The sequence below is a fragment of the Natator depressus genome, chromosome 1 (genome assembly GCF_965152275.1).
Source record: "Natator depressus isolate rNatDep1 chromosome 1, rNatDep2.hap1, whole genome shotgun sequence".
Lineage (NCBI taxonomy): Eukaryota > Metazoa > Chordata > Testudines > Cheloniidae > Natator > Natator depressus.
Window position 1 is genome coordinate 139,906,835 of NC_134234.1, and position 23,602 is coordinate 139,930,436.

The window sequence follows — 23,602 nt, forward strand, 5'->3', positions numbered from 1 at the left end:
CCCACTTCATCGGATGCATAGAATGGAATATATAGTAAGAAGATATATACATACAGAGAAGGTGGAAGTTGCCATACAAACTGTAAGAGGCTAATTAATTAAGATGAGCTGTTATCAGCAGGAGAAAAAAACTTTTTTAGTGATAATCAGGATGGCCCATTTAGACAGTTGACACGAAGGTGTGAGGATACTTAACATAAGAAATAGATTCAATATGTGTAATGACCCAGCCACTCCAGTCTCTATTCAAACCCAAGCTTATGCTCTAATAAATTTTAGTCTCTAAGGTGCCACAAGTACTCCTGTTCTTTTTCTGGATACAGACTAACACGGCTGCTACTCTAAACCTTACGTTTGGATAGTTTTATCATTTTAGCCAGAAGGACTAGTAAACTTTCTTTTAATGAAAGATTAGCTTCTGTAGAAATCGCTGGCTTAAGGCTCTTGCTGGGAAAAGCTTTCCATTTACCGTTGCTGAGTAGTTTTTGCATAGTGCTGTGGTGTGTCCGACCCAGGCCTTACTTTAAGAACAAATGCGAACAGATGCTGAAAAAAACAATCAGTTGTTATAATTACAGTTGGTTGGGTGGCAAAACAGCCCTTTCTTTATTTCTGTCAATATCAAACTTTTGGAAAATCTCGGACTCCTCCTGAAGGTCGAAACAGCAGACTGGACTTCTACATAGAGTGCTTCCGCCGACGTGCACGGGCTGAAATTGTGGAAAAGCAGCATCACTTGCCCCATAACCTCAGCCGTGCAGAACACAATGCCATCCACAGCCTCGGAAACAACTCTGACATCATAATCAAAAAGGCTGACAAAGGAGGTGCTGTTGTCATCATGAATAGGTCGGAATATGAACAAGAGGCTGCTCAGCAGCTCTCCAACACCACTTTCTACAAGCCATTACCCTCTGATCCCACTGAGAGTTACCAAAAGCATCTACAGCATTTGCTCAAGAAACTTCCTGAAAAAGCACAAGATCAAATCTGCACAGACACACCCCTGGAACCCCGACCTGGGATATTCTATCTACTACCCAAGATCCATAAACCTGGAAATCCTGGGCGCCCCATCATCTCAGGCATTGGCACCCTGACAGCAGGATTGTCCAGCTATGTAGACTCCCTCCTCAGGCCCTACGCTACCAGCACTCCCAGCTACCTTCGAGACACCACTGACTTCCTGAGGAAACTACAATCCATCGGTGATCGTCCTGATAACACCGTCCTGGCCACTATGGATGTAGAAGCCCTCTACACCAACATTCCACACAAAGATGGACTACAAGCCATCAAGAACACTATCCCCGATTTAATGTCACGGCTAACCTGGTGGCTGAACTTTGTGACTTTGTCCTTACCCATAACTATTTTACATTTGGGGACAATGTATACCTTCAGATCAGCGGCACTGCTATGGGTACCCGCATGGCCCCACAGTATGCCAACATTTTTATGGCTGATTTAGAACAACGCTTCCTCAGCTCTCGTCCCCTAACGCCCCTACTTTACTTGCGCTATATTGATGACATCTTCATCATCTGGACCCATGGAAAAGAAGCCCTTGAGGAATTCCACCATGATTTCAACAATTTCCATCCCACCATCAACCTCAGCCTGGTCCAGTCCACACAAGAGATCCACTTCCTGGACACTACAGTGCTAATAAACGATGGTCACATCAACACCACCCTATACCGGAAACCTACTGACCGCTATTCCTACCTACATGCCTCCAGCTTTCACCCTGACCACACCACACGATCCATCGTCTACAGCCAAGCTCTGCGATACAACCGCATTTGCTCCAACCCCTCAGACAGAGACAGACACCTACAAGATCTCTATCAAGCATTCTTGCAACTGCAGTACCCACCTGCGGAAGTGAAGAAACAGATTGATAGAGCCAGAAGAGTTCCCAGAAGTCACCTACTACAGGACAGGCCTAACAAAGAAAATAACAGAACGCCACTAGCCGTCACCTTCAGCCCCCAACTAAAACCCCTCCAACGCATTATTAAGGATCTACAACCTATCCTGAAGGATGACCCAACACTCTCACAAATCTTGGGAGAAAGGCCAGTCCTTGCCTACAGACAGCCCCCCAACCTGAAGCGAATACTCACCAACAACCACATACCACACAACAGAACCACTAACCCAGGAACCTATCCTTGCAACAAAGCCCGTTGCCAACTGTGCCCACATATCTATTCAGGGAACACCATCACAGGGCCTAACAACATCAGCCACACTATCAGAGGCTCGTTCACCTGCACATCCACCAATGTGATATATGCCATCATGTGCCAGCAATGCCCCTCTGCCATGTACATTGGTCAAACTGGACAGTCTCTACGTAAAAGAATAAATGGACACAAATCAGATGTTAAGAATTATAACATTCATAAACCAGTCGGAGAACACTTCAATCTCTCTGGTCACGCAATCACAGACATGAGGGTCGCTATCTTAAAGCAAAAAAACTTCAAATCCAGACTCCAGCGAGAAACTGCTGAATTGGAATTCATTTGCAAATTGGATACTATTAATTTGGGCTTGAATAGAGACTGGGAGTGGCTAAGTCATTATGCAAGGTAGCCTATCTCCCCTTGCTTTTTTCCTACAACCCCCCCCCCCCCAAGACGTTCTGGTTAAACTTGGATTATTGCTGTGCACATTGTAAGATGAGCTATTGCCAGCAGGAGAGTGAGTTTGTGTGTGTGGCTTTTGGAGGGGTGTGTGTGTTGTGGGGGGGGGGGGGTGAGAAAACCTGGATTAGTGCTGGAAACGACCCTACTTGATAATCACTTTAGATAAGCTGTTACCAGCAGGAGAGTGGGGTGGGAGGAAGTTTTGTTTCATGGTCTCTGTGTGTGTATATAATGTCTTCTGCAGTTTCCACGATATGCTATGCATCCGATGAAGTGAGCTGTAGCTCACGAAAGCTCATGCTCAAATAAACTGGTTAGTCTCTAAGGTGCCACAAGTACTCCTTTTCTTTTTTCTATTTTTATTTGCACCCTTTTGTTTTGGTGCAAGTCTGTGTGAGCGCTGTCTATGAAAGAAGTGATATGTCACTGTGCCAGTGCTCTTTCTCTCTCTCTAGAGGCTGTCTTGCAAGAAGTATGCCTTTTATGGAATCAGCATGCCAAATTCTGAGAGGCATGATTAGTGGTTTTAAGCCTCTTTTCCCTCCTGGGGAAGGTTATTTTGGGACTCATCCTAGCTTAATTGAAAAACATTCTTTTGATTAGTTGGAAGTGGTTCCTAAAATGGTCCCAGCTCCTCAGCAGTGCTGAAGGGATCTAAAAGTTGCTTGGCTGAACCAAGCAAAACCATCAAATACTTAACACAATAAGAAACAACTTGTGTGTGTTTTAATTGCATTAGGGCAACTGTTAAGTAGGAGGAGTCAAAAATAGAAAAGGGATGGAGCAGGGTTATTGAATTCCAATGAGCAAGGAATATTATTTGTGCTGTACGCAAGCCAGGAAAAGTACTTCTAATATTGAGGAAATGTAGTTAGTCTTTGTGAGTCAACAGCTTTGGAGATTGATTTATCATCTCTGATAAGTGAGGCTAATGCATGTTAATGCAACTAAAAATCAAAGCAGATACTGAAGTGTGACCCCCCCCCCCCCAAACTTTGAAACAAATGGCCTTCCCTTCCCAAATAGCTTAAATCTCAACCACCCGGAAAGTATTTTAAATCTGGCTTTGCTAGATCCTTAACTGGCTGGAGGATAGGCAGACTCTTATATTGGGATGAAGATTTTTATAGTGATGGCCAGTTACAAAAACCATCCTGTGGGCTGGTGACTCTTGGGTCTGATTTTGATTTGTCTGTCTATACTGGCCCTGATCCATCAAGAAGCTCTGTGAGAGTGAACTGTAATGCCCACTCAGAGCATCCTTACGGGATCATGGCTTTAGATGGTTAAACTTCTCAAGGCAGGGAGCATGTCTTCTTTGTAGCCTCCTGAGCTCCCAGTCAGCGCTTAGCAAATAAAAATATGGGTGGGACTTCAGATGAGCAGGAGTCCAGAGGCCAATAAATATACCCCATACAAAAGGAAACGTTTTTTTTAGTACTTAATGCCAACATTGTGACATTTTTGTAGCCAAATAGACCAACTCAAAGCAAGGTTTAGACAGATTATCAGCAGGAGAGTGGGGTGGGGGGAGGTATCTTTTCATGCTTTGTGTGTATAAAAAGATCTTCTACGCTTTCCACAATATGCATCTGATGAAGTGAGCTGTAGCTCACGAAAGCTTATGCTCAAATAAATTGGTTAGTCTCTAAGGTGCCACAAGTACACCTTTTTCTTTTTGCGAATACAGACTGACACGGCTGTTACTCTGAAACATGTTTTAAATAATACCAATAGTACGCTAGATGCTTTGACATGGTATTCCGTCTCCCTAGCGCTGTCTACATAGGGCTTAGGTCAGCATCGCTACACCGCTCACGGGCACGCATTTTTCACACCCCTGATGACCTAGTTGTGCCGCCCTAACTTTCTGGTGTGGATCAGGCCTAAGTCTCCTCACCTTCATTTGCAACCCTGGCCTTCTCTGTCATACGTTATCCAGTTTAGCCTTCTAAACTTGTTGGGGCAGTGACCATCTCCCTGAGCTGTAAAGAGCCATGCAAAACTGTGGTGCTACGTAACCAATGCTTAATACAGCTATGCAGTCGTTAAGAATGGGAAGTAAAAAATGGTCTATCCAATTGAAACTTCAAGGGGGACTTAGATAGGCAGAATGGAATTTCCTCAGGATACTGGGATCATGATTTCTAACAGACTTCAGATTCTGCTTGTGCTGTGTTTAATTATAGGCTATGGGGTGGGGGGCTGGCTACCAGTTTCTTAGTACACAGTCATGACTCATATAGGTTTGAAACATTTTAATCCATGTCCTCTGTTCTTCTTGTTTAAAATGAAGTTTTTGTCTTTGAAGCCAGACAGAAATGTGTCCTTTAGTGTCCTTTTTAAAGACTAAGTAAATACATCTTGCCATGTCACTTTATCAGTTCTCTCAGAGCCAAAGTCATTGGGTGCAGTTGGTGCAGAACTTCAAGCGATTAGGTGTCTCACAAAACCTATGCTACTGTGAACATACACATTTTTAGTTATTATAAAGACTTGCACTCATGTTTTAGAGCAATGTCCTCTATATCTATTGTGTCTAGCACACTGGGACTCTGATACTGATTGGGACTTCTGGATGCTACTCTAATACTAGTAATTATTAACAGTTTTTTAATTCTGTAATCTGAGAATTGGGACTACATATGTGCTTTAAAGTGACATCAATTTATACATCCCATTGGATTTTTTAATTGACCTTTTACAGTTTACTTCATACATCTGACAATCCCTTAAGGTATTTGCAATGTGAGCACAGGCAGAGTACAGCAACTAGAAAATAGTGCTTTTTTTTGTTTTACATGTACTGATGTCTAAATTTTCACAACTGTCCACTCATTTGTATATCTTGGAGGGAGAGACTTAATTTTTGTCAACTGAAATAACATTTAAAAAAAAAAAAATCAAGGGAATTCAGGCACACAGTTGCTCCAGATCTCCTGACAGTTTGTCTGGCTTGCAGTCACATTTTTAAAGAGAGACAGGGTTTCTCTTATACTCCCATTCCTGTGTGAATACAAAGAGAAAAGTGAACATCTTTCTTACTAGGATTAAAGGGGGAAAAAAAAGACTATTACTTGAATATTTGTAGTATAATGGAATGCAAATAGACGAGATCTGTAACTATGGTGAATCTTGTCCGTGTGCATTGGGTTGAATTGATGGCAATGGTCCCAGTTCTGTAGCTCCTACTCATTTGTATCATATTGGCCTTGTAGCTGGAACTCATCAAACCATTTTTGTTTCGATACACATGAAAGAATAGAATCATACTTGTCTCATAATAATCAGTTTGCACTGCTTGTGAGAATTTAAACATAGCAAAAACTTTAGTCACTAAGGCCTTGTCTACACTGCCACTTTACGGTGCTGCAACTTTCTCGCTCAGGGGTGTGAAAAAACACCCCCCTGAGCGCTGCAAGTTTCAGTGCTGTAAAGTGGCAGTGTAGACAGTGCACCAAAGCTGGGAGCTACTCCCCTCTTGGGGTGGTTTCTTTTTACAGCACTGGGAGAGCTCTCTCCCAGCGCTGGTGCTGCGACTACACAGCCACGTTAAAGCTCAAACGTTGATAGCGAAGACATGCCCTTAGCCCTGGTCTACACTACAAGTTTAGGTCGAATTTAGCAGCGTTAGATAGATTTAACCCTGCACTCATCCACACAACAAAGCCATTTTTGTCAACTTAATGGGCTCTTAAAATCGATTTCTGTACTCCTTCCCGACGAGGGGATTAGCGCTGAAATTGACATCGCCAGGTCGAATTTGGGTTAGTGTGGATGCAATTCGACGGTATTGGCCTCCGGGAGCTATCCCACAGTGCTCCATTGTGACCGCTTTGGACAGCACTCTCAACTCAGATGCACTGGCCAGGTAGACAGGAAAAGCCCTGCGAACTTTGGAATTTCATTTCCTGTTTGGCCAGTGTGGCAAGCTGATCAGCACAGGTGACGGTGCCGATCTCATCAGCAGAGGTGACCATGGAGTCCCAGAGTCGCAAGAGCTCCAGCATGGACCGAACGGGAGGTACTGGATCTGATCGCTGTATGGGGAGATGAATCCGTGCTATCAGAACTCCATTCCAAAAGACGAAATGCCAAAATATTTGAAAAAAATCTCCAAGGGTTTGAAGGACAGGGGCTATCACAGGGAGCCGCAGCAGTGCCGCGTGACACCTAAGGAGCTTAGGCAAGCCTACCAAAAAACCCAAGAGGCAAACGCCCACTCGGGGTCAGAGCCCCAGACATACCGCTTCTGGATGAGCTGCATGCAATTCTAAGGGGTGCCCCTACCACTGCCCCACCCTGTACGTGGACTCCTGCAAGGGGGGAGTCTCACACAACAGGGATGAGGATTTTGGGGATGAAGAAGATAGCGCACACCAGGCAAGTGGAGAAATGGTTCTCCCCGACAGCCAGGAACTGTTTATCAGTCTGGATCCAATATCACTCCAAGGGCTCCCAGACCATGAAGGCGGAGAAGGCACCTCTGGTGAGTGTACTTTTGTAAATATAATACACTGTTTGTTTAAAAGCAAGTGTGTTTAATGATTACTTTGCCCATAAGACTTGGGATGCATTCATGGTCAGTACAGCTACTGGAAAAGCCAGTTAACGTGTCTGGGTATGGGGTGGAAATCCTCCAGGGACATCTCAATGAAGCTGTCCTGGATGTACTCCCAAAGCCTTTGCAAAGGTTTGTGGGGAGGGCAGCCTTATTGCGTCCTCCATGGTAGGACACTTTACCACAGCAGGCCAGTAGCACATAGTCTAGAATCATTGGATAAGAAAGCATGGCAATGTGTGGTCCCGGTGTTTGCTGGCATTCAAGCAACATCCATTCTTTATATCTCTGTGTTATCCTCAGGAGAGTGATATGATTCATGGTCACCTGGTTGAAATAGGGGAATTTTATTCAGGGGACATTCAGAGGTGGCCGTTCCTGCTGGGCTGTTTGCCTGTGGCTGAAAAGAAATCATCCACTGTTCGCCACACGGTGTGGGGAGGGATGAAGCGATCATCCCAGAGAATTGGGTGTGTGTGTGTGTGTATGGGGGGGGGGGGGGGGGGTAGTTGAGTTTGTGCTGCACGTTAACCCGAAAATATCAGCCCCTCCTTTTAAATGGCCAGTGTGTCTTTTTTTTTTTTTTTTTTTTTTTCTTTCAATTTAGTCTCCCCTTTTTTCCTCCCGCAGTTGCAGATGTTTCAATGCTGCAACTAACATCTCCGTCCCAGAGGCTAGGGCAGATAAGGAGGTGAAAAAAATGCACTTGCGATGAAATGTTCTCTGAGCTCATGCAGTCCACCCAAATTGAAAGAGCCCAGCAGAATGTGTGGAGGCAGACAATGGCAGAGTCCAAGAAAGCACAAAATGAACGCGAGGACAGATGGCTGGAGCAACAGGAGAGATGGAGGCAGGATGCAATGCTGAGGCTACTGGAGGATCAAATTGATATGCTTCGGCATATGATTGAGGTGCAGGAAAGGCACAGACCGCCACTGCAGCCCCTATGTAATCAACCGCCCTCCTCCACAAGTTCCATAGCCTCCTCACCCAGATGCCCAAGAATGTGGGGGATGGGGGGGGGGGGCCTCCAGGCACCCAACCAGTCCTCCCCAGAGGACTGCCCAAGCAACAGAAGGGTGGCATTCAATAAGTTTTGAAGTGCAGAGTGGCCTTGTCCTTCCCTCCTCCCCCACCTGTCCTGGGCTACCTTGGCAGTTATCCCCCTATTTGTATGACTAATTAATAAAGAATGCATGAATTAGAAACAACAATGACTTTATTGCCTCTGCAAGCGGTGATTGAAGGGGGGAGGGCAATTGGCTTACATGGAAGTAGAGTGAACCAAGGGGGCGGGTTTCATCAAGGAGAAACAAACAGAACTGTCACACTGTAGCTTGGTCAGCCATGAAACTAGTTTTCAAAGCTTCTCCGATGCGCAGCGCGCCCTGCTGTGCTCTTCTATCCGCCCTGGTGTCTGGCTGTGCGTAATCAGCGGCCAGGCGATTTGCCTCAACTTCCCTCCCACCCCGCTATAAACGTCTCCCCCTTACTGTCACAGAGATTGTGGAGCACACAGCAAGCAGTAATAACAATGGGAATACTGGTTTCGCTGAGGTCTAACTGAGTCAGTAAACTGCTCCAGCGTGCTTTTAAACGTCCAAATGCACATTCTACCACCATTCTGCACTTGCTCAGCCTATAGTTGGACAGCTCCTGACTACTGTCCAGGGTGCCTGTGTACGGCTTCATGAGCCAGGGCATTAAGGGGTAGGCTGGGTCCTCAAGGATAACTATAGGCATTTCAACATCCCCAACGGTTATTTTCTGGTCGGGAAAATAAGTCCCTTGCTGCAGCTGTTCATACAGACCAGCGTTCCTGAAGATGCGAGCGTCATGTACCTTTCCCGGCCATCCCACGTTGATGTTGGTGAAACGTCCCTTGTGATCCACCAGTGCTTGCAGCAGCATTGAAAAGTACCCCTTGCAGTTTATGTACTGGCTGCTTTGGTGGTCTGGTCCCAAGATAGGGATATGCATTCCATCTATTGCCCCACCACAGTTAGGGAATCCCATTGCAGCAAAGCCATCCACGATGAACTGCACATTTCCCAGAGTCACTTCCCTTGATAGCAGCAGCTCAGTGATTGCGTTGGCTACTTGCATCACAGCAACCCCCACAGTAGATTTGCCCACTCCAAATTGATTCCCGACTGACCGGTAGCTGTCTGGCGTTGCAAGCTTCCCCAGGGCTATTGCCACTCGCTTGTGAACTGTGAGGGCTGCTCTCATCTTGGTATTCTTGTGCTTCAGGGCAGGGGAAAGCAAGTCACAAAGTTCCATGAAAGTGCCCTTACGCATGTGAAAGTTTCGGAGCCACTGGCAATCATCCCAGACCCGCAACACTATGCGGTCCCACCAGTCTGCTTGTTTCCCGGGCCCAGAGTCGGCGTTCCATGGCATGAGCCTGCCCCATTGCTACCAAGATGGCCAAATTGCCAGGGCCCGTGCTTTGAGAGAAGTTCTGTGTCCATGTCCTCATCACTCTCGTCACCACGCTGCCATCGCCTGCTCGCCTGCTTTTGCAGGTTCTGGTTCTGCATATACTGCATGATAATGCGCGAGCTGTTTACAATGCTCATAACTGCTGCAGTGATCTGAGCGGGCTCCATGCTTGCCATGGTATGGCATCTGCAGGAGAGTAGAGTGGCAGCGGAAGTGGTCGTTCAGTGACGATGGTTTGCAGACCTACTGCACCATCTGCTGCCAGGACACAACAGCTGAGCAGGCTACATGCTTGCCATGGTATGGCGAGACACGAGCAGCTGAGCAGAGTTGCAGCAGAAGCGGCCCTGCGAGACCACCAGGAGAGCAGAGTGGCAGCGGAAGTGATGGCTGACAACCTGCAAGGTGGATTCATGAGAACAGAATTGCAGCGGAAGCGGGAGGCCATGAGAGACAACATGGAGAAATTCGCTATCGAGACAAGAGCAGGAGAGCAGAGTGGCAGCGGAAGTGGTGGTTCGATGATGACGGTTAGCAGTCCTACTGCACCGTCTGCTGAAAGCAGTATGGCGCCCACATGGAAAAAAGGCGCGAAATGATTGTCTGCTTCCCCGGAAGGAGGAGCGACTGACGACATGTACCCAAAACCACCCGCAACAATGTTTTTGCCCCATCAGGCATTGGGAGCTTAACCCAGAATTCCAATGGGTGGTGGAGACTGCGGGAACTGTGGGATAGCTACCCACAGTGCAACGCTCCGAAAGTCGACGCTAGCCTCGGTACTGTGGACGCGCTCCACCAACTTAATGCGCTTAGTGGGGACACACACAATCGACTGTATAAAATCGCTTTCTAAAAATCGACTTCTATAAATTCGACCTAATTTCGTAGCTTAGACACACCCTTAGGAAAGCTGATGTTGCTCTGAATTCTCACGGGTAGCAAAAATTTCAGCACTAAGGTGCAACTTTTACGCAGGCCTGGTCTGCACTAAAAAGTTAGGTTGACCCAGCTACATCACTCGTACGGGGAAAAAATATCCATGTCCCTGAACTGTTTTAGTTAAGCCGACCTAACCCCCGGTGTAGGCAGCGCTAGGTTGATGGGAGAATTATTTCATTGACCCAGCTATTGTGCCTGAGGCAGGTGGATTACCTACACTCACAGGAGAATCCCTCCTGTTGGCGTAGGTAGTGTCTACACTGAAGCACTATAGCAGTTCAGTGGTGTCGCTGTAGCATTTCAAGTGCACACAAGACTTTAGTCACTTTTCAAAGTAGAATAGCAGTTCAAAGTTAACCTGCAAAAAGTAAAAGTTCTCTCTTCTTGATTTATGATATGTAAATAAGATCTGATCCAAATTATAATCCTCCCCATTCCCCAATGTAATTAATTCCTTTTTGGGTGACTTGGTTGGAGATATGGCTAGGTAGTACTGGAGTAGAAGATTTCTCAATCAGTTTGAAAGGTAATCTTCTGAAAGCAGTTTTCCCAACTGCAATGGCTTTATCAGGTTTTTTTAAACTCAATTTCAAACAGCCTAGATAAAAATTCCTTCCTTTCTGGGTTGCTCTTGTTTTCACTGTCTTATCACATCACTCACTAGTGGGGTATGGTGTTTTTGTTTTTTGTTTTTGTTTTTTTTACTTTTTTCCCCCCTCCCAGTTCACCAAGGAGTACTTCAGCAAAAACAGTGAAGTCAAGACATGCAAACGTAAAAAGCAAAGAAGAAATCTTTTTAGGTCTTCTCTGTGCAAATTTTCCCTTTCCCTAGCGGTCACCTTACTTTTATTACACTATCTCCTAGAAGCTCCAAGTGGGCTAAGCATTATGAGTATTAAAGAAATTCACTTTTACACTTGGTTTGTGTTCATTGTGTAGTTTTTACATTCCTATTTTGGTAGCGTGATTTTAGAACTTCACTACTACTGTGATAATCTATTAAGGAAAAGTAGCCCTCTGAACCCATCTTCCATATTATACACATGAGGAACCTAATAAAACAGAGCAGGTGCACAGGAAAATCCAATGTTGATCCACTTTCCCATGTACAACTGAATAACAGGTGGGTCATTTCAACTTGAAATATTAGTGGCTGCTCACATGTGAACATTAATAAAAATTCAGTTCCCAAATGCCTTGAAAGTCTTGGTACAGAGCTCTGCTTCCTGCATTCTGTGTCTGGCTGGACCTAGTGTGCATAAAACAAAGGATTTTCCTATGGTGTTTTTCTTACAGAGAACAGAATGCTTCTAAACTTAGTACTGTGGGAGGTGTTTGTTGCCAAGGCCAATTGTTTTTAGAGGACATATTTTCACCAACTTGAAGCAAAAAGTAGCTCAGTTGTTTGAAAGGTCATGTTAGAATGGGGTTTCTTATGCTCTTCAGTTTCTTCTTAAAAACATCCCTTCAACGAAAGCTACAATTAAAAGCTATTAATACAAGAAAGAACAGCCTTCCTAAACTTTAGAAAACCTGAAAGTCTAAAACTGTACTCAAAATAAGTAAATGTGAGAAACATAATTAATGAATTATATTGCTGCCCTGAGAAACATCACATTTAGAGATGGAGTCTCTTCGGAGGTATGTAAATTCTTAGTTTTATAAGCTCCGCTCCTGTAATCTGCTCAAGTGGGTGAATTCGCCCTTCCTCCCCCCTGCCACAGCACCAAATTACGTTTGGGATAGGGGCCAGAAATATTGCATGCTATCAGTTAAATGAAAATGTACCTCTTAATTTATATGATTAATGCACTTTATTTCTGCCATTTCTACAGCCGTCCATAATCCACAGATTTATTTGCCACTTCCTAAATCAAAAAGCGCGCAGTGCGGGGCCTCTGCCCTTCCCCCTCAACCCCAATTCCTGAATGTACATGTGCTGACAAATGCACATGTTGGTAATACACATAGCTAGTGTATCTATAGGTATAGATTTCATAGGGCCATACTGCTATATCATGGGATATATATACAACGTAAGAGCAAATGATAGTGTGATGGTAAAGGATCAGACTTGCTGCTGTTGGAGCCATGTAGCTATGGACTACAAAGCAGTGGTTTTATAGATTTGCAAGTTCAAACTCATGCATCCAATATCTTGAACTGTCACAAGTTGTCAGGCATTCAGATTTCTCTTTTCCCAGGCCACTTGTATATTTGCACATTGTGTGGAGTGTGAATACATACTAACACCCAGTGGCATAAATATGTGTGCTTATACAGTAGTATTTGCACAGGTATGATGTTTCAAACCATGCATATTCGGTGTCATATCTTACATTAGGTTTATGAATTTTTGCTTTGTAACTTAGTCCATGGGTTTATTTAGGAAAAAGTAGTCTTCAAAACTGGAGAAGTATTCAACAGTGGGGTCTTTGTGACACACTATACCTCGGGGATGGGGAAGGCACCTTGTAAACCCCATATTCATAATTTTTATATAATTGTCATATTTCATATAAAGCATGCCAGGTAGGCACTCATGGGAAGGACTATGATCTGCCGAAAGCCATTGTTCTATCTAAATATGTGTATAATTAGTGCATATGAAGTTATTAGATTGTGTTGTATCTAATATGCTGTGAATTGGGGAATTGCCGAGGTATTAGATCCCCAGAAACAACAACAAGGGAGCTAACCAATGCCTGGGTGCATGTCCAACAACCATCAGCAGCTGTTGTCCAGCAAGGGAGTTACAATTCAGTGATTCACTTGCACAAGTCCACACCAAGGCTAACAGGAAGAGCCTGCATATGAAAGATTGTAACCAACCTGTAGTATTCAGTGGGGTGAGAAAAACTTCTTAGTCCAGATTGCCTAGTCTAATAAAGTTGAGAATTTAGACTGTGTGTTTTATCTTTTATTTTCCTTAGGCAAAAGTCAGAGTAGTTACCAATCACTTAAAATCCATCTTTTGTAATCAATAAACTTATTCTAATGTTTATCCTTATCAGTGAGTTTGACTGAAGTGCTTGGTGAATCTGCTCAGGTTACAAAGGCTTGTATATGTCCACTTTCCATTGATGAAGTAGTGAACCAATTAATAAACTTGCATTGCTCAAGAAAGGGTTTTGAGCAGTTCATGATGGCATATTCCTCAGGTACTAGGTTTGGAGAGGGGGGGATTTGGCTGGTGCCTTTCTCTGTGTGATTCATGAGTAGCTCTGGGAGCATTCATGCAATCTAGCTGGGTGTGGGGCTCCACATGCAGTTGTACTGAGTGTTAACAACATGTGGAGGGGTTTGCTGCTTGTCTCCAGTAAGGCATTGTGAGAGACAACCCAGATTAGTGAGTTAATGAGGCACAGTGGTCCCACAGTCCCTAGTTGAACCCCATCACAGTCTTATTTAATTTGTTTTATCTGACTAGCAAGAACTAAACAGATAGAATTTGATGTTGTATTCTTGGAACCATCACATTAATTGTGTTCATACCATGCAATGAGTTTTAAGGAGCTCAGTCTGTTTATCTTACAGAGAAGTTTAAGAAGCAACTTTAATTGTGGTGTAGGAGTACTTACAAGGAAAGAACAAACCAGAAATTTAGAGGGCTTTTTTAATCCACAGGATAAAGACATAACAAGATCAAATGGCTCAAAATTAAAACTGGAACAACTCAAACTGGAAAAAGGATGTGTAATAAACAAGAGGGTAATAAACTATTGGAACAGATTACCAAGGGATGTTGTTGGAAACTCTCTCTTACATGGAGACTTTAAATCAAGGTTGGATGTCAAAGAGATGGTCTGGTTCAGCTACAAATTATGGGGCTGAATGCTGAAATTACAGAGTGAAATTCTGTGGCTTGTATTGTGCAAGAAGTCAGACTAGCAGATCATAATGGGGTTTTTTCTCCTAAAGACAATATTTAAATTCATTGATTTTTTTTTTTTTTTTTTTTTTTTTAACAGTGAGCAGCCTTTTGGCAACTGTAACTTCAGGGGAATGTCTGTAGCTATTCCAAATTGCCTCTTCTAGAAGCATATTGTTATGCACAGACTGGATGCTTAAAACTTATGCAGATGTGATGTCACTGTACGTAATAGTAATTCTTGTTTTGTATTCTTTGATATCTAATCCCTTGCAGTTCCATTCCTTTCCATACATAAATGCCAAATTGGATAATTATTAATTCTGTCACATTTTAAATAAATGCAGTTTGTTAAATTTCCATGTGAACTATAAAGAAATTTCCCTGGCCTGAACTTGCATCAAAATTTGAGCTGAATGGAAAGGCTTTCTTTCACTTGAGTTGCTGTTATGGTCAGAGGATACACTTTGCATTGCTTGGGGTTGCTCAGTGTATTGATTCTCCTGCTCTGAACTTGGGTAGGGGGGCAAGTTCACTTATTTTTAAAACTGGGGAGTAGGGGGGACGAGGTGGTGGGTGTCAATATTCCAAATGCTTCCTGGCTACCCAGTGGTGGTGGTGGTGCAGCTGCAGCAGCAGCATTCAAATGAAGGTCTGGAATTCATTTAGGGCATGTCTACACGTAGGGCTTGGCTACACTTGCGAGTTACAGTGCATTAAAGCAGCCCTGGGCGCCCTAGCTCACTACCTGTCCACACTGGCAAGGCACGTAGAGCGCTCCTGGTACTCCACTTAAGCGAGAACATTAATGCTTGTTGACCCTTGGCTGAAACGCCTGGGCGTCAGGGTGAATGAGGTGTTGCATTACTGCGCTCTGATCAGCTTCCAGAAATGTCCCATAATCCCTTAAGTCAAGTGGCCACTCTTCTCATTGTTTTGAACTCGCTGTAGGAATGCAGAGATGCCCGTTGAAAGCGTCGTTTCTGACAGCCAGCTGCTTATCTGCTCCAAGACGAAGCAACCATTACTGTGGAATGCTGTGTGAGAGAGAGAGAGGCGGGGGAGGAAGGGCGGGGGTCTGCTGCTGTCTGAATTTACAAGACGGCATGCTGACATGCTCTCAGCCCCTCCAAAAACCCACTCTCTCCTCCCCCATACACACTCCCTGTCACACTCCACCCCACCCCCCCCCCCATTTGAAGAGCAGGTTGCAGCCACTTGCATGCTGGGATAGCTACCACAATGCACTGCTCTCTGTGGCCGTTGCAAGAGCTGCTAATGAGGCCATGGCAGTATGCTTGTAGTTGTCAGTGTGGACAGATTGCAGCGCTTTCCCTACTGTGCTCTGCGAAGGCTGGTTTAACTCAAAGTGCTCTACATTTGCAAGTGTAGCCAAGCCTTTAGCTTCAGTATAAACACTGCCTACTCTGACAGGAGGAGTTGCTCAGTTGGCATAGGTAATCCACTTCACTGAGGGGGATAAATAGGTCAGCAGAAGAATTCTCCCATCAATTTTGCACTCTGTACACGGACCTTAGGTTGGCTTAACTATGCTGCTCAGGGGTGTGGCTTTTTCACACCCCTGAGCGATGTAGTTATGCTGACCTAATTTTCAAGTGTAGACCAGGCCTTTTTGGTTTTCCCTCTAATCTGCTGGCCTGGAAAGTGCTGTGTGTATAATTAAACTAACTAGGCACCCATCAGTTTCACTTTCATGTTCCTGTAGCACTGTTGTGATCTTGTAGGAGGAAAGGAAAGAAAGTGGGAGGGAGATGACGACGGACGGGTGTAGTAATGGGGAGGATGTGTGGGTGATGGGATGGACAACACAAGACACAGCACCAAGTGCAGAGTCTAAATTAAAAAATGTGGAACCTGTTTTCTTGCCAGGGAGTGGCTGTACCAGTATTAGCAGGGCAGACAACAGGAGCAGGGCAGGGTGTTCAACACCGAGTCATAGAATCATAGAATATCAGGGTTGGAAGGGACCCCAGAAGGTCATCTAGTCCAACCCCCTGCTCGAAGCAGGACCAATTCCCAGTTAAATCATCCCAGCCAGGGCTTTGTCAAGCCTGACCTTAAAAACCTCTAAGGAAGGAGATTCTACCACCTCCCTAGGTAACGCATTCCAGTGTTTCACCACCCTCCTAGTGAAAAAGTTTTTCCTAATATCCAACCTAAACCTCCCCCACTGCAACTTGAGACCATTACTCCTCGTTCTGTCATCTGCTACCATTGAGAACAGTCTAGATCCATCCTCTTTGGAACCCCCTTTCAGGTAGTTGAAAGCAGCTATCAAATCCCCCCTCATTCTTCTCTTCTGCAGACTAAACAATCCCAGCTCCCTCAGCCTCTCCTCATAAGTCATGTGCTCTAGACCCCTAATCATTTTTGTTGCCCTTCGCTGGACTCTCTCCAATTTATCCACATCCTTCTTGTAGTGTGGGGCCCAAAACTGGACACAGTACTCCAGATGAGGCCTCACCAGTGTCGAATAGAGGGGAACGATCACGTCCCTCGATCTGCTCGCTATGCCCCTACTTATACATCCCAAAATGCCATTGGCCTTCTTGGCAACAAGGGCACACTGTTGACTCATATCCAGCTTCTCGTCCACTGTCACCCCTAGGTCCTTTTCTGCAGAACTGCTGCCTAGCCATTCGGTCCCTAGTCTGTAGCTGTGCATTGGGTTCTTCCGTCCTAAGTGCAGGACCCTGCACTTATCCTTATTGAACCTCATCAGATTTCTTTTGGCCCAATCCTCCAATTTGTCTAGGTCCTTCTGTATCCTATCCCTCCCCTCCAGCGTATCTACCACTCCTCCCAGTTTAGTATCATCTGCAAATTTGCTGAGAGTGCAATCCACACCATCCTCCAGATCATTTATGAAGATATTGAACAAAACCGGCCCCAGGACCGACCCCTGGGGCACTCCACTTGACACCGGCTGCCAACTAGACATGGAGCCATTTATCACTACCCGTTGAGCCCGACAATCTAGCCAGCTTTCTACCCACCTTATAGTGCATTCATCTAGCCCATACTTCCTTAACTTGCTGACAAGAATACTGTGGGAGACAGTGTCAAAAGCTTTGCTAAAGTCAAGAAACAATACATCCACTGCTTTCCCTTCATCCACAGAACCAGTAATCTCATCATAAAAGGCGATTAGATTAGTCAGGCATGACCTTCCCTTGGTGAATCCATGCTGACTGTTCCTGATCACTTTCCTCTCATGTAAGTGCTTCAGGATTGATTCTTTGAGGACCTGCTCCATGATTTTTCCAGGGACTGAGGTGAGGCTGACTGGCCTGTAGTTCCCAGGATCCTCCTTCTTCCCTTTTTTAAAGATTGGCACTACATTAGCCTTTTTCCAGTCATCCGGGACTTCCCCCATTCGCCACGAGTTTTCAAAGATAATGGCCAAGGGCTCTGCAATCACAGCCGCCAATTCCTTCAGCACTCTCGGATGTAACTCGTCCGGCCCCATGGACTTGTGCACGTCCAGCTTTTCTAAATAGTCCCTAACCACCTCTATCTCCACAGAGGGCTGGCCATCTCTTCCCCATTCTGTGATGCCCAGCGCAGCAGTCTGGGAGCTGACCTTGTTAGTGAAAACAGAGGCAAAAAAAGCATTGAGTACATTAGCTTTTTCCACATCCTCTGTCACTAGGTTGCCTCCCTCATTCAGTAAGGGGCCCACACTTTCCTTGGCTTTCTTCTTGTTGCCAACATACCTGAAGAAACCCTTCTTGTTACTCTTGACATCTCTTGCTAGCTGCAGCTCCAGGTGCGATTTGGCCCTCCTGATATCTTTCCTACATGCCCGAGCAATATTTTTATACTCTTCCCTGGTCATATGTCCAACCTTCCACTTCTTGTAAGCTTCTTTTTTATGTTTAAGATCCGCTAGGATTTCACCATTAAGCCAAGCTGGTCGCTTGCCATGTTTACTATTCTTTCGACTCATCGGGATGGTTTGTCCCTGTAACCTCAACAGGGATTCCTTGAAATACAGCCAGCTCTCCTGGACTCCCTTCCCCTTCATGATAGTCCCCCAGGGGATCCTACCCATCCGTTCCCTGAGGGAGTCGAAGTCTGCTTTCCTGAAGTCCAGGGTCCGTATCCTGCTGCTTACCTTTCTTCCCTGCGTCAGGATCCTGAACTCAACCAACTCATGGTCACTGCCTCCCAGATTCCCATCCACTTTTGCTTCCCCCACTAATTCTACCCGGTTTGTGAGCAGCAGGTCAAGAAAAGCGCCCCCCCTAGTTGGCTCCCCTAGCACTTGCGCCAGAAAATTGTCCCCTACGCTTTCATGAAAACCACCTTTCAAGCCACTGCTGTAAACACCTGAGTCTAGTCTGTGCTAGTGCTTACACCAATGGTGTATCTATACTGCTGCTGGATAGGAGGTATAAAAATTGCTAGTGGATATGAAGCCAGGGAGAGGCTCTAAAACTTCCTAGAAAATGTAGAGTATGAAAGAAGGCAAAAAAAAGTTGTGGTTTTTTGGGGAGGGAGGGTAGAGATTGCATTTGATTATGTTTCAGCTATCATTATAATGGGAATAGTTAGTTGAGCTAATTTGCCAAAGAAATTTGGAAATAAAATCTCCCCAGTAAAGTTTGAATTTATACCACCGCTTAACACTGCATGTATATTGTGGAGGTTTGGAAGGAGAGTCCACTTATAGTTGTGCATGTGTGAACACTACACACGAGTAAAATTAGTAGACATGTCAGCATCCAAATTCTTCAGTACTTTTCAGTACAGTTTGTTTTTTCTTAATTCTAATTAAGCATAAATTGCAACCCAGGGAGTGTAATGAATGAGACCTAGAAGATAAAAGGAAAATGTGAACTCTTGCTTTGTTAGCCCTAACATTATTTGATCTTTATGTAAAAGGCATTGCCTTCCCAGCTTACTACATTTGGCAAGAGAGATGAATCACATCATTCTTGTTGACAGGGAAAAATAAGGGAAATATTTTTTTGTTCTCTCTAGTATTTCAATTTCTTTGATAAAATTATATGGATGATAGCCCACATGTCTGAGTACAGCTTTTACATAATAGCAATCAATAATCAGGTTGGCAGTTTAGTCTAGTGGTCTTTGTACTCGGTGGAAGATAGGGGTTCCTAAGTTTTAGGGCTTGTCTACCTGGAGAAACTGACCAGCTAAAGCAGAGTAATGGTTGAATAAAGTCACTTTAACTCTGGAATAGTGTCTGCATATAGCTATATTGGCTTAGCTATAGTTATAATTATTCCACTGTAGCTAAACAATATATTTCTCCGTGTAGACTAGCTACTTGTTTTGCTATGCCTGTCTTGCTGAATGGTCTTATGGCAACAGAGGTTTAATTGGGGCTTAATGTCTCTCTCCTTTTTTTTTTTTTTTTTTTTTTTTTTTTTTAGTTAAAACTTGTGGGTTATGCTTTGAGGATTAATGCTATGTACATCAGAACCTGCGTTGTATGACACTTTTCTGCCAGTTTTACACTGAGTCTCATATAATTTTACCAGAATCGCTAATTTAGCATGGATAACTAATTCCAAGGTCAACTAACTTCTCACAATTTAGTTTAGCATTTCACTCTTGATACAGCTTCTAAAATACCATAACGAGGAAGCAAAAGATGCAGTCTCTTTATTTTATGCACACCAGACTTTTGTGCTGTAACTTGATTGTTTTAGCTATAAAAGGATGATTACTGATTTACAAAAGTAGATTTATCTTTTTTTTTTTTTTTTTTTTTGAGATAACAGAGCAAACGAGTCTCAGATGTTACTTGCATTAAACTCAATGGGATCACACTAGGGATGACTTTGGACAAATGTTTATGTATATTGGATATGAACTCTAGCAGAATAACTGGATTATAGTTGGCAGGTTATAATGGCTTCCTCTTAAATAAGGGAATGACCATTCTGCTCCTCCTTTTTTTGGGATTGTCCAATTAATGTAAGTAAATAACTGAGGGAACCGGCTCTAAGTAATTCCATTTTAGTTTAGATTTGGCCTGTGAAAGTCTACTAAACTCTGTAACATGTCTAGTTTGATGACTGAGGCCCTCAGCCTTTATTGAGTTCTGTGCAAACAGACCTCTCTGTACCACAGACAGGGATTAGCGCATAAATCAATAGATTGATAGAAAACTGATGACCAATAGAAAACTGATGACCAACAGAGAATGCCTGCAGATTGAAGTCTCTGTTGGAGGGCTTCTTGACAGTCAATTTAAAAATCTAACTCACTGTTGGTATTGGTGGTGGTGAGATACGTGCATTAGCACTTACTATTGCTTTGTATCCCTTAGCTACAAACTTTCACCTTAGAGTTTCCCTCTTCACCTGAGGAAAATCGTCTTATTGTTCCTAAAAGGAACCAGGAAAAGCTTGGCTTGTGTCTGGAGTGGAATTGGTTGGCTCATCTTGCCCAGTCAGTCATTGTTATTGGAGAGAATGTTAAAAGTCCTAACCTGGGAAGGACACTAAATTGCGAGGTCATCCAGTACAGTAGCTTCTCTCTTATTAGGTCTCATCATAATTAAAATAGTACAAGTCTGGAGTCTTGCTATCATGGTGGTAGAGATGATTGAGTAATAATATTAATCCTATTAAAGTAGACGCTTTGCCCTATGATCACCCAACTCCTTAAAAAAAAAAAAAAAAAAAATGTCTGATGGAACTTCCTTGACCAGAAAGATGTCATAAAGGAGGGGACAAGGCACCCTCATAGCGTAAGGTTGCAGACTCAAAAGCCACTGCCTTAGTGGGGGAACAAGGGTGGTCCAGAGTATAGCTACCAGACTGCTGCCAAAAACTACAGAACCTTTTTAAAATATAAATAAAGCAGCAGGTGTGTGTAGTAAACTTAACGTTTGTCTGAGAATGTCTTAACTGACTGTATTTTCCCTTCATCTTGCAGCTGATTGCAATGCCGTTCTTAAAGGTCTACAGCCTGTTTTTCAAGAGCAGGGAATGACAGAAACAATTCATAACTGGGAGGATCATGGTTACTTAGCAACTTACATCAACAAAAATGGCAGGTGAGTTGGATATTGGACCCTGGTTCATATTCTGACCAGATGAGTGAAGTCATCTATGAGCATAGTTATAACTATGTAAGAAAAGCAGCGTTAACACCATCTGAGCTTCTGAAAGCAATCTGTAAAAGGAACCGTATGTCTGAAAACCTCTGCCCACCCCTTCATCCCCAAACAAAACAAACAAAAAAAAAACCCCTAAAGGAACAAAACAGTTGGGTACTGCCTGAGACTTAGTTTAAATACCGTACTTAACTAAAACTTTTTTGAACATTTTAAATTTAGAAGGTGTTTTACTGTGTCCTTGTTGTTTTCATTTTACCTTCTTCCCTGCCTTTATTTATTTCTTTCCTTATTCTAGATCAGGGATCAGCAACCTTTGGCACGCAGGCTGAGATGGTTTGTTTACCTGCTGCGTCCACAGGTTCGGCCAATCGCGGCTCCCACTGGCCGCGGTTCGCCGTTCCAGGCCAGTGGGGGCTGTGGGAAGAGGTGCAGGCCACGTGCCAAAGGTTGCCAATCCCTGTTCTAGATCATGGTGTGTCTCTTCCTGTTTTTCAGCCTTCTTATTTTTCTCCCCTGTCCACACCGTACTTGCTTTACTTCTTTCCCTATATATTTTTTTCTCTTATTTTATTTCTCCCTTGTGGGTCCCGAAAGGATCATGGAGTCTACTCGGCTGAGCTGATCCACCTGCTCCTTTTTATTTCTGTGTGTGTGTATGTGTGTGAGAGAGAGGAGGAGAGGGGTCCTCCTGTTGTAGTGGAATTAAATTAACCCAGACTTCGTCCAGTTTCATTGCTGCACAAAACTCTGAACAGTAGCAGATCATAAATTCTGCAGAAATCCAAAGTTACACTCCTTCCAGCTCCCTTTGAGAGAACTTCCTACTTGCCATGGAATACTGTATTTGAAGCCCTGCCATAGTTTATCACTGCTGCTTTAAACTCAGGATTCTCAATTTTCCAACGATAAGATCGTTATATGTTTAACCACGTTTTAGCTTTAGAAAATTGCAGCATGTGAATGATAGATGTACTAACTGAAGTGCATTTTCTGGAGAGAAGAAAAATGAAGTCCCCAAGGCTTCTGTTTTTCCCAGATCTGAAGAAGAGTTCTGTGTAGTTCAAAAGCTAATCTCTCTCACCAACAGAAGTTGGTCCAATAAAGTCACCCCTCTTGTCCCTAGATATGCTAACTTGGTATTTTTGCCCCTTTATTGCCATTGCTTTTCGCTATTTTACAAACCCATTGGTAATTTCCCAAAAAATATGAGTGGGACACGCTTTCATATAAACAGAGCTAATTGAGACAAACTAATAAATAAAATCAGGCTCAGTTTATTCCCCTTAGCTGCTTTACCATGTAGAAATATATATATAATATATATTTTGAAGGACTGCATATTTAATATAATTGGCCTATTTGATGCTTCACATCACGAATTAGATTAGCTTTACTGCGTTCATGCCTGACCATTTTGTAACTTTGGCTCATCCTTGAGGGCAGAAACCAAAAGCTGTGCAGTTTGACGTGGTTTTTATGCTTTGTGGTTTTTGTTTGTTTGCGCTGGCTTAGCTATGCTAATCTAAATGCAGTGGTGCAAGCTCAGAGTATAGAGATGTTGCAGTTTATCCTAGTTTGCAAAGTGAGAAGTGTCACCATGGCTGTACGGGGTTTTCTTGTGGGACTTATTTTCTTTCTCACACAATTTTGAACTGTACCGGTGCAAAATCACGGTTTACACTATGGCAGGGGGTTTGTGATAGGAACTTACACACACTGTTATATCAGTTTCGCTACACAGGTACAAAAATACTCAGTGCAGAAAAGGCCTTATATCTTCCACTAAAAAAGATGCTTCTTGAATCTTCTGTTACCTAGGAGGCTTGCCCGACTGCAGCGCGCTCTCTCTCTCTCTCTTTTTTTTTTTTTAAACTGAACCCTATTTACTAAAAAGGTTAAAAGGAAACTCCAAATTTTGTAACTTTTGTTACAGCCCATTAAAACATTTTTGGACATAGTTATGCATTTAGTCAAATGTTAGCTGGACTTAAGGAAACCCTGAGGCCTTG

At 43.8% G+C, this 23,602-nt stretch overlaps 2 protein-coding genes across 2 annotated transcripts in view; both read left to right on the forward strand.

Moving 5' to 3' along the window:
* Nucleotides 1-23,602, forward strand: part of SMS (spermine synthase) — an 80,514-nt gene that overhangs the window by 14,747 nt on the left and 42,165 nt on the right. The window contains exon 2 of the mRNA XM_074968177.1: nt 21,410-21,530. Coding sequence (XP_074824278.1) covers nt 21,410-21,530 — 121 coding nt within the window. The remainder of the gene's footprint in view (nt 1-21,409; nt 21,531-23,602) is intronic.
* On the forward strand, nt 517-14,643 carry LOC141987932 (uncharacterized). The gene is made up of 2 exons (XM_074953767.1): nt 517-2,600; nt 14,577-14,643. Exons 1-2 carry the CDS (start codon nt 1,420-1,422, stop codon nt 14,641-14,643), a joined length of 1,248 nt encoding a protein of 415 aa, XP_074809868.1. The 5' UTR covers nt 517-1,419.

Excerpts from the sequence above, each read along its gene's own strand:
- LOC141987932 (XM_074953767.1), top strand. The coding sequence starts at position 1,420 with ATGGGTACCCGCATGGCCCCACAGTATGCCAACATTTTTATGGCTGAT. Across the intron at positions 2,601-14,576 it reads TGGCTAAGTCATTATGCAAG|TGAGCAGCCTTTTGGCAACT; the intron begins GTAGCCTATCTC and ends TTTTTTTAACAG.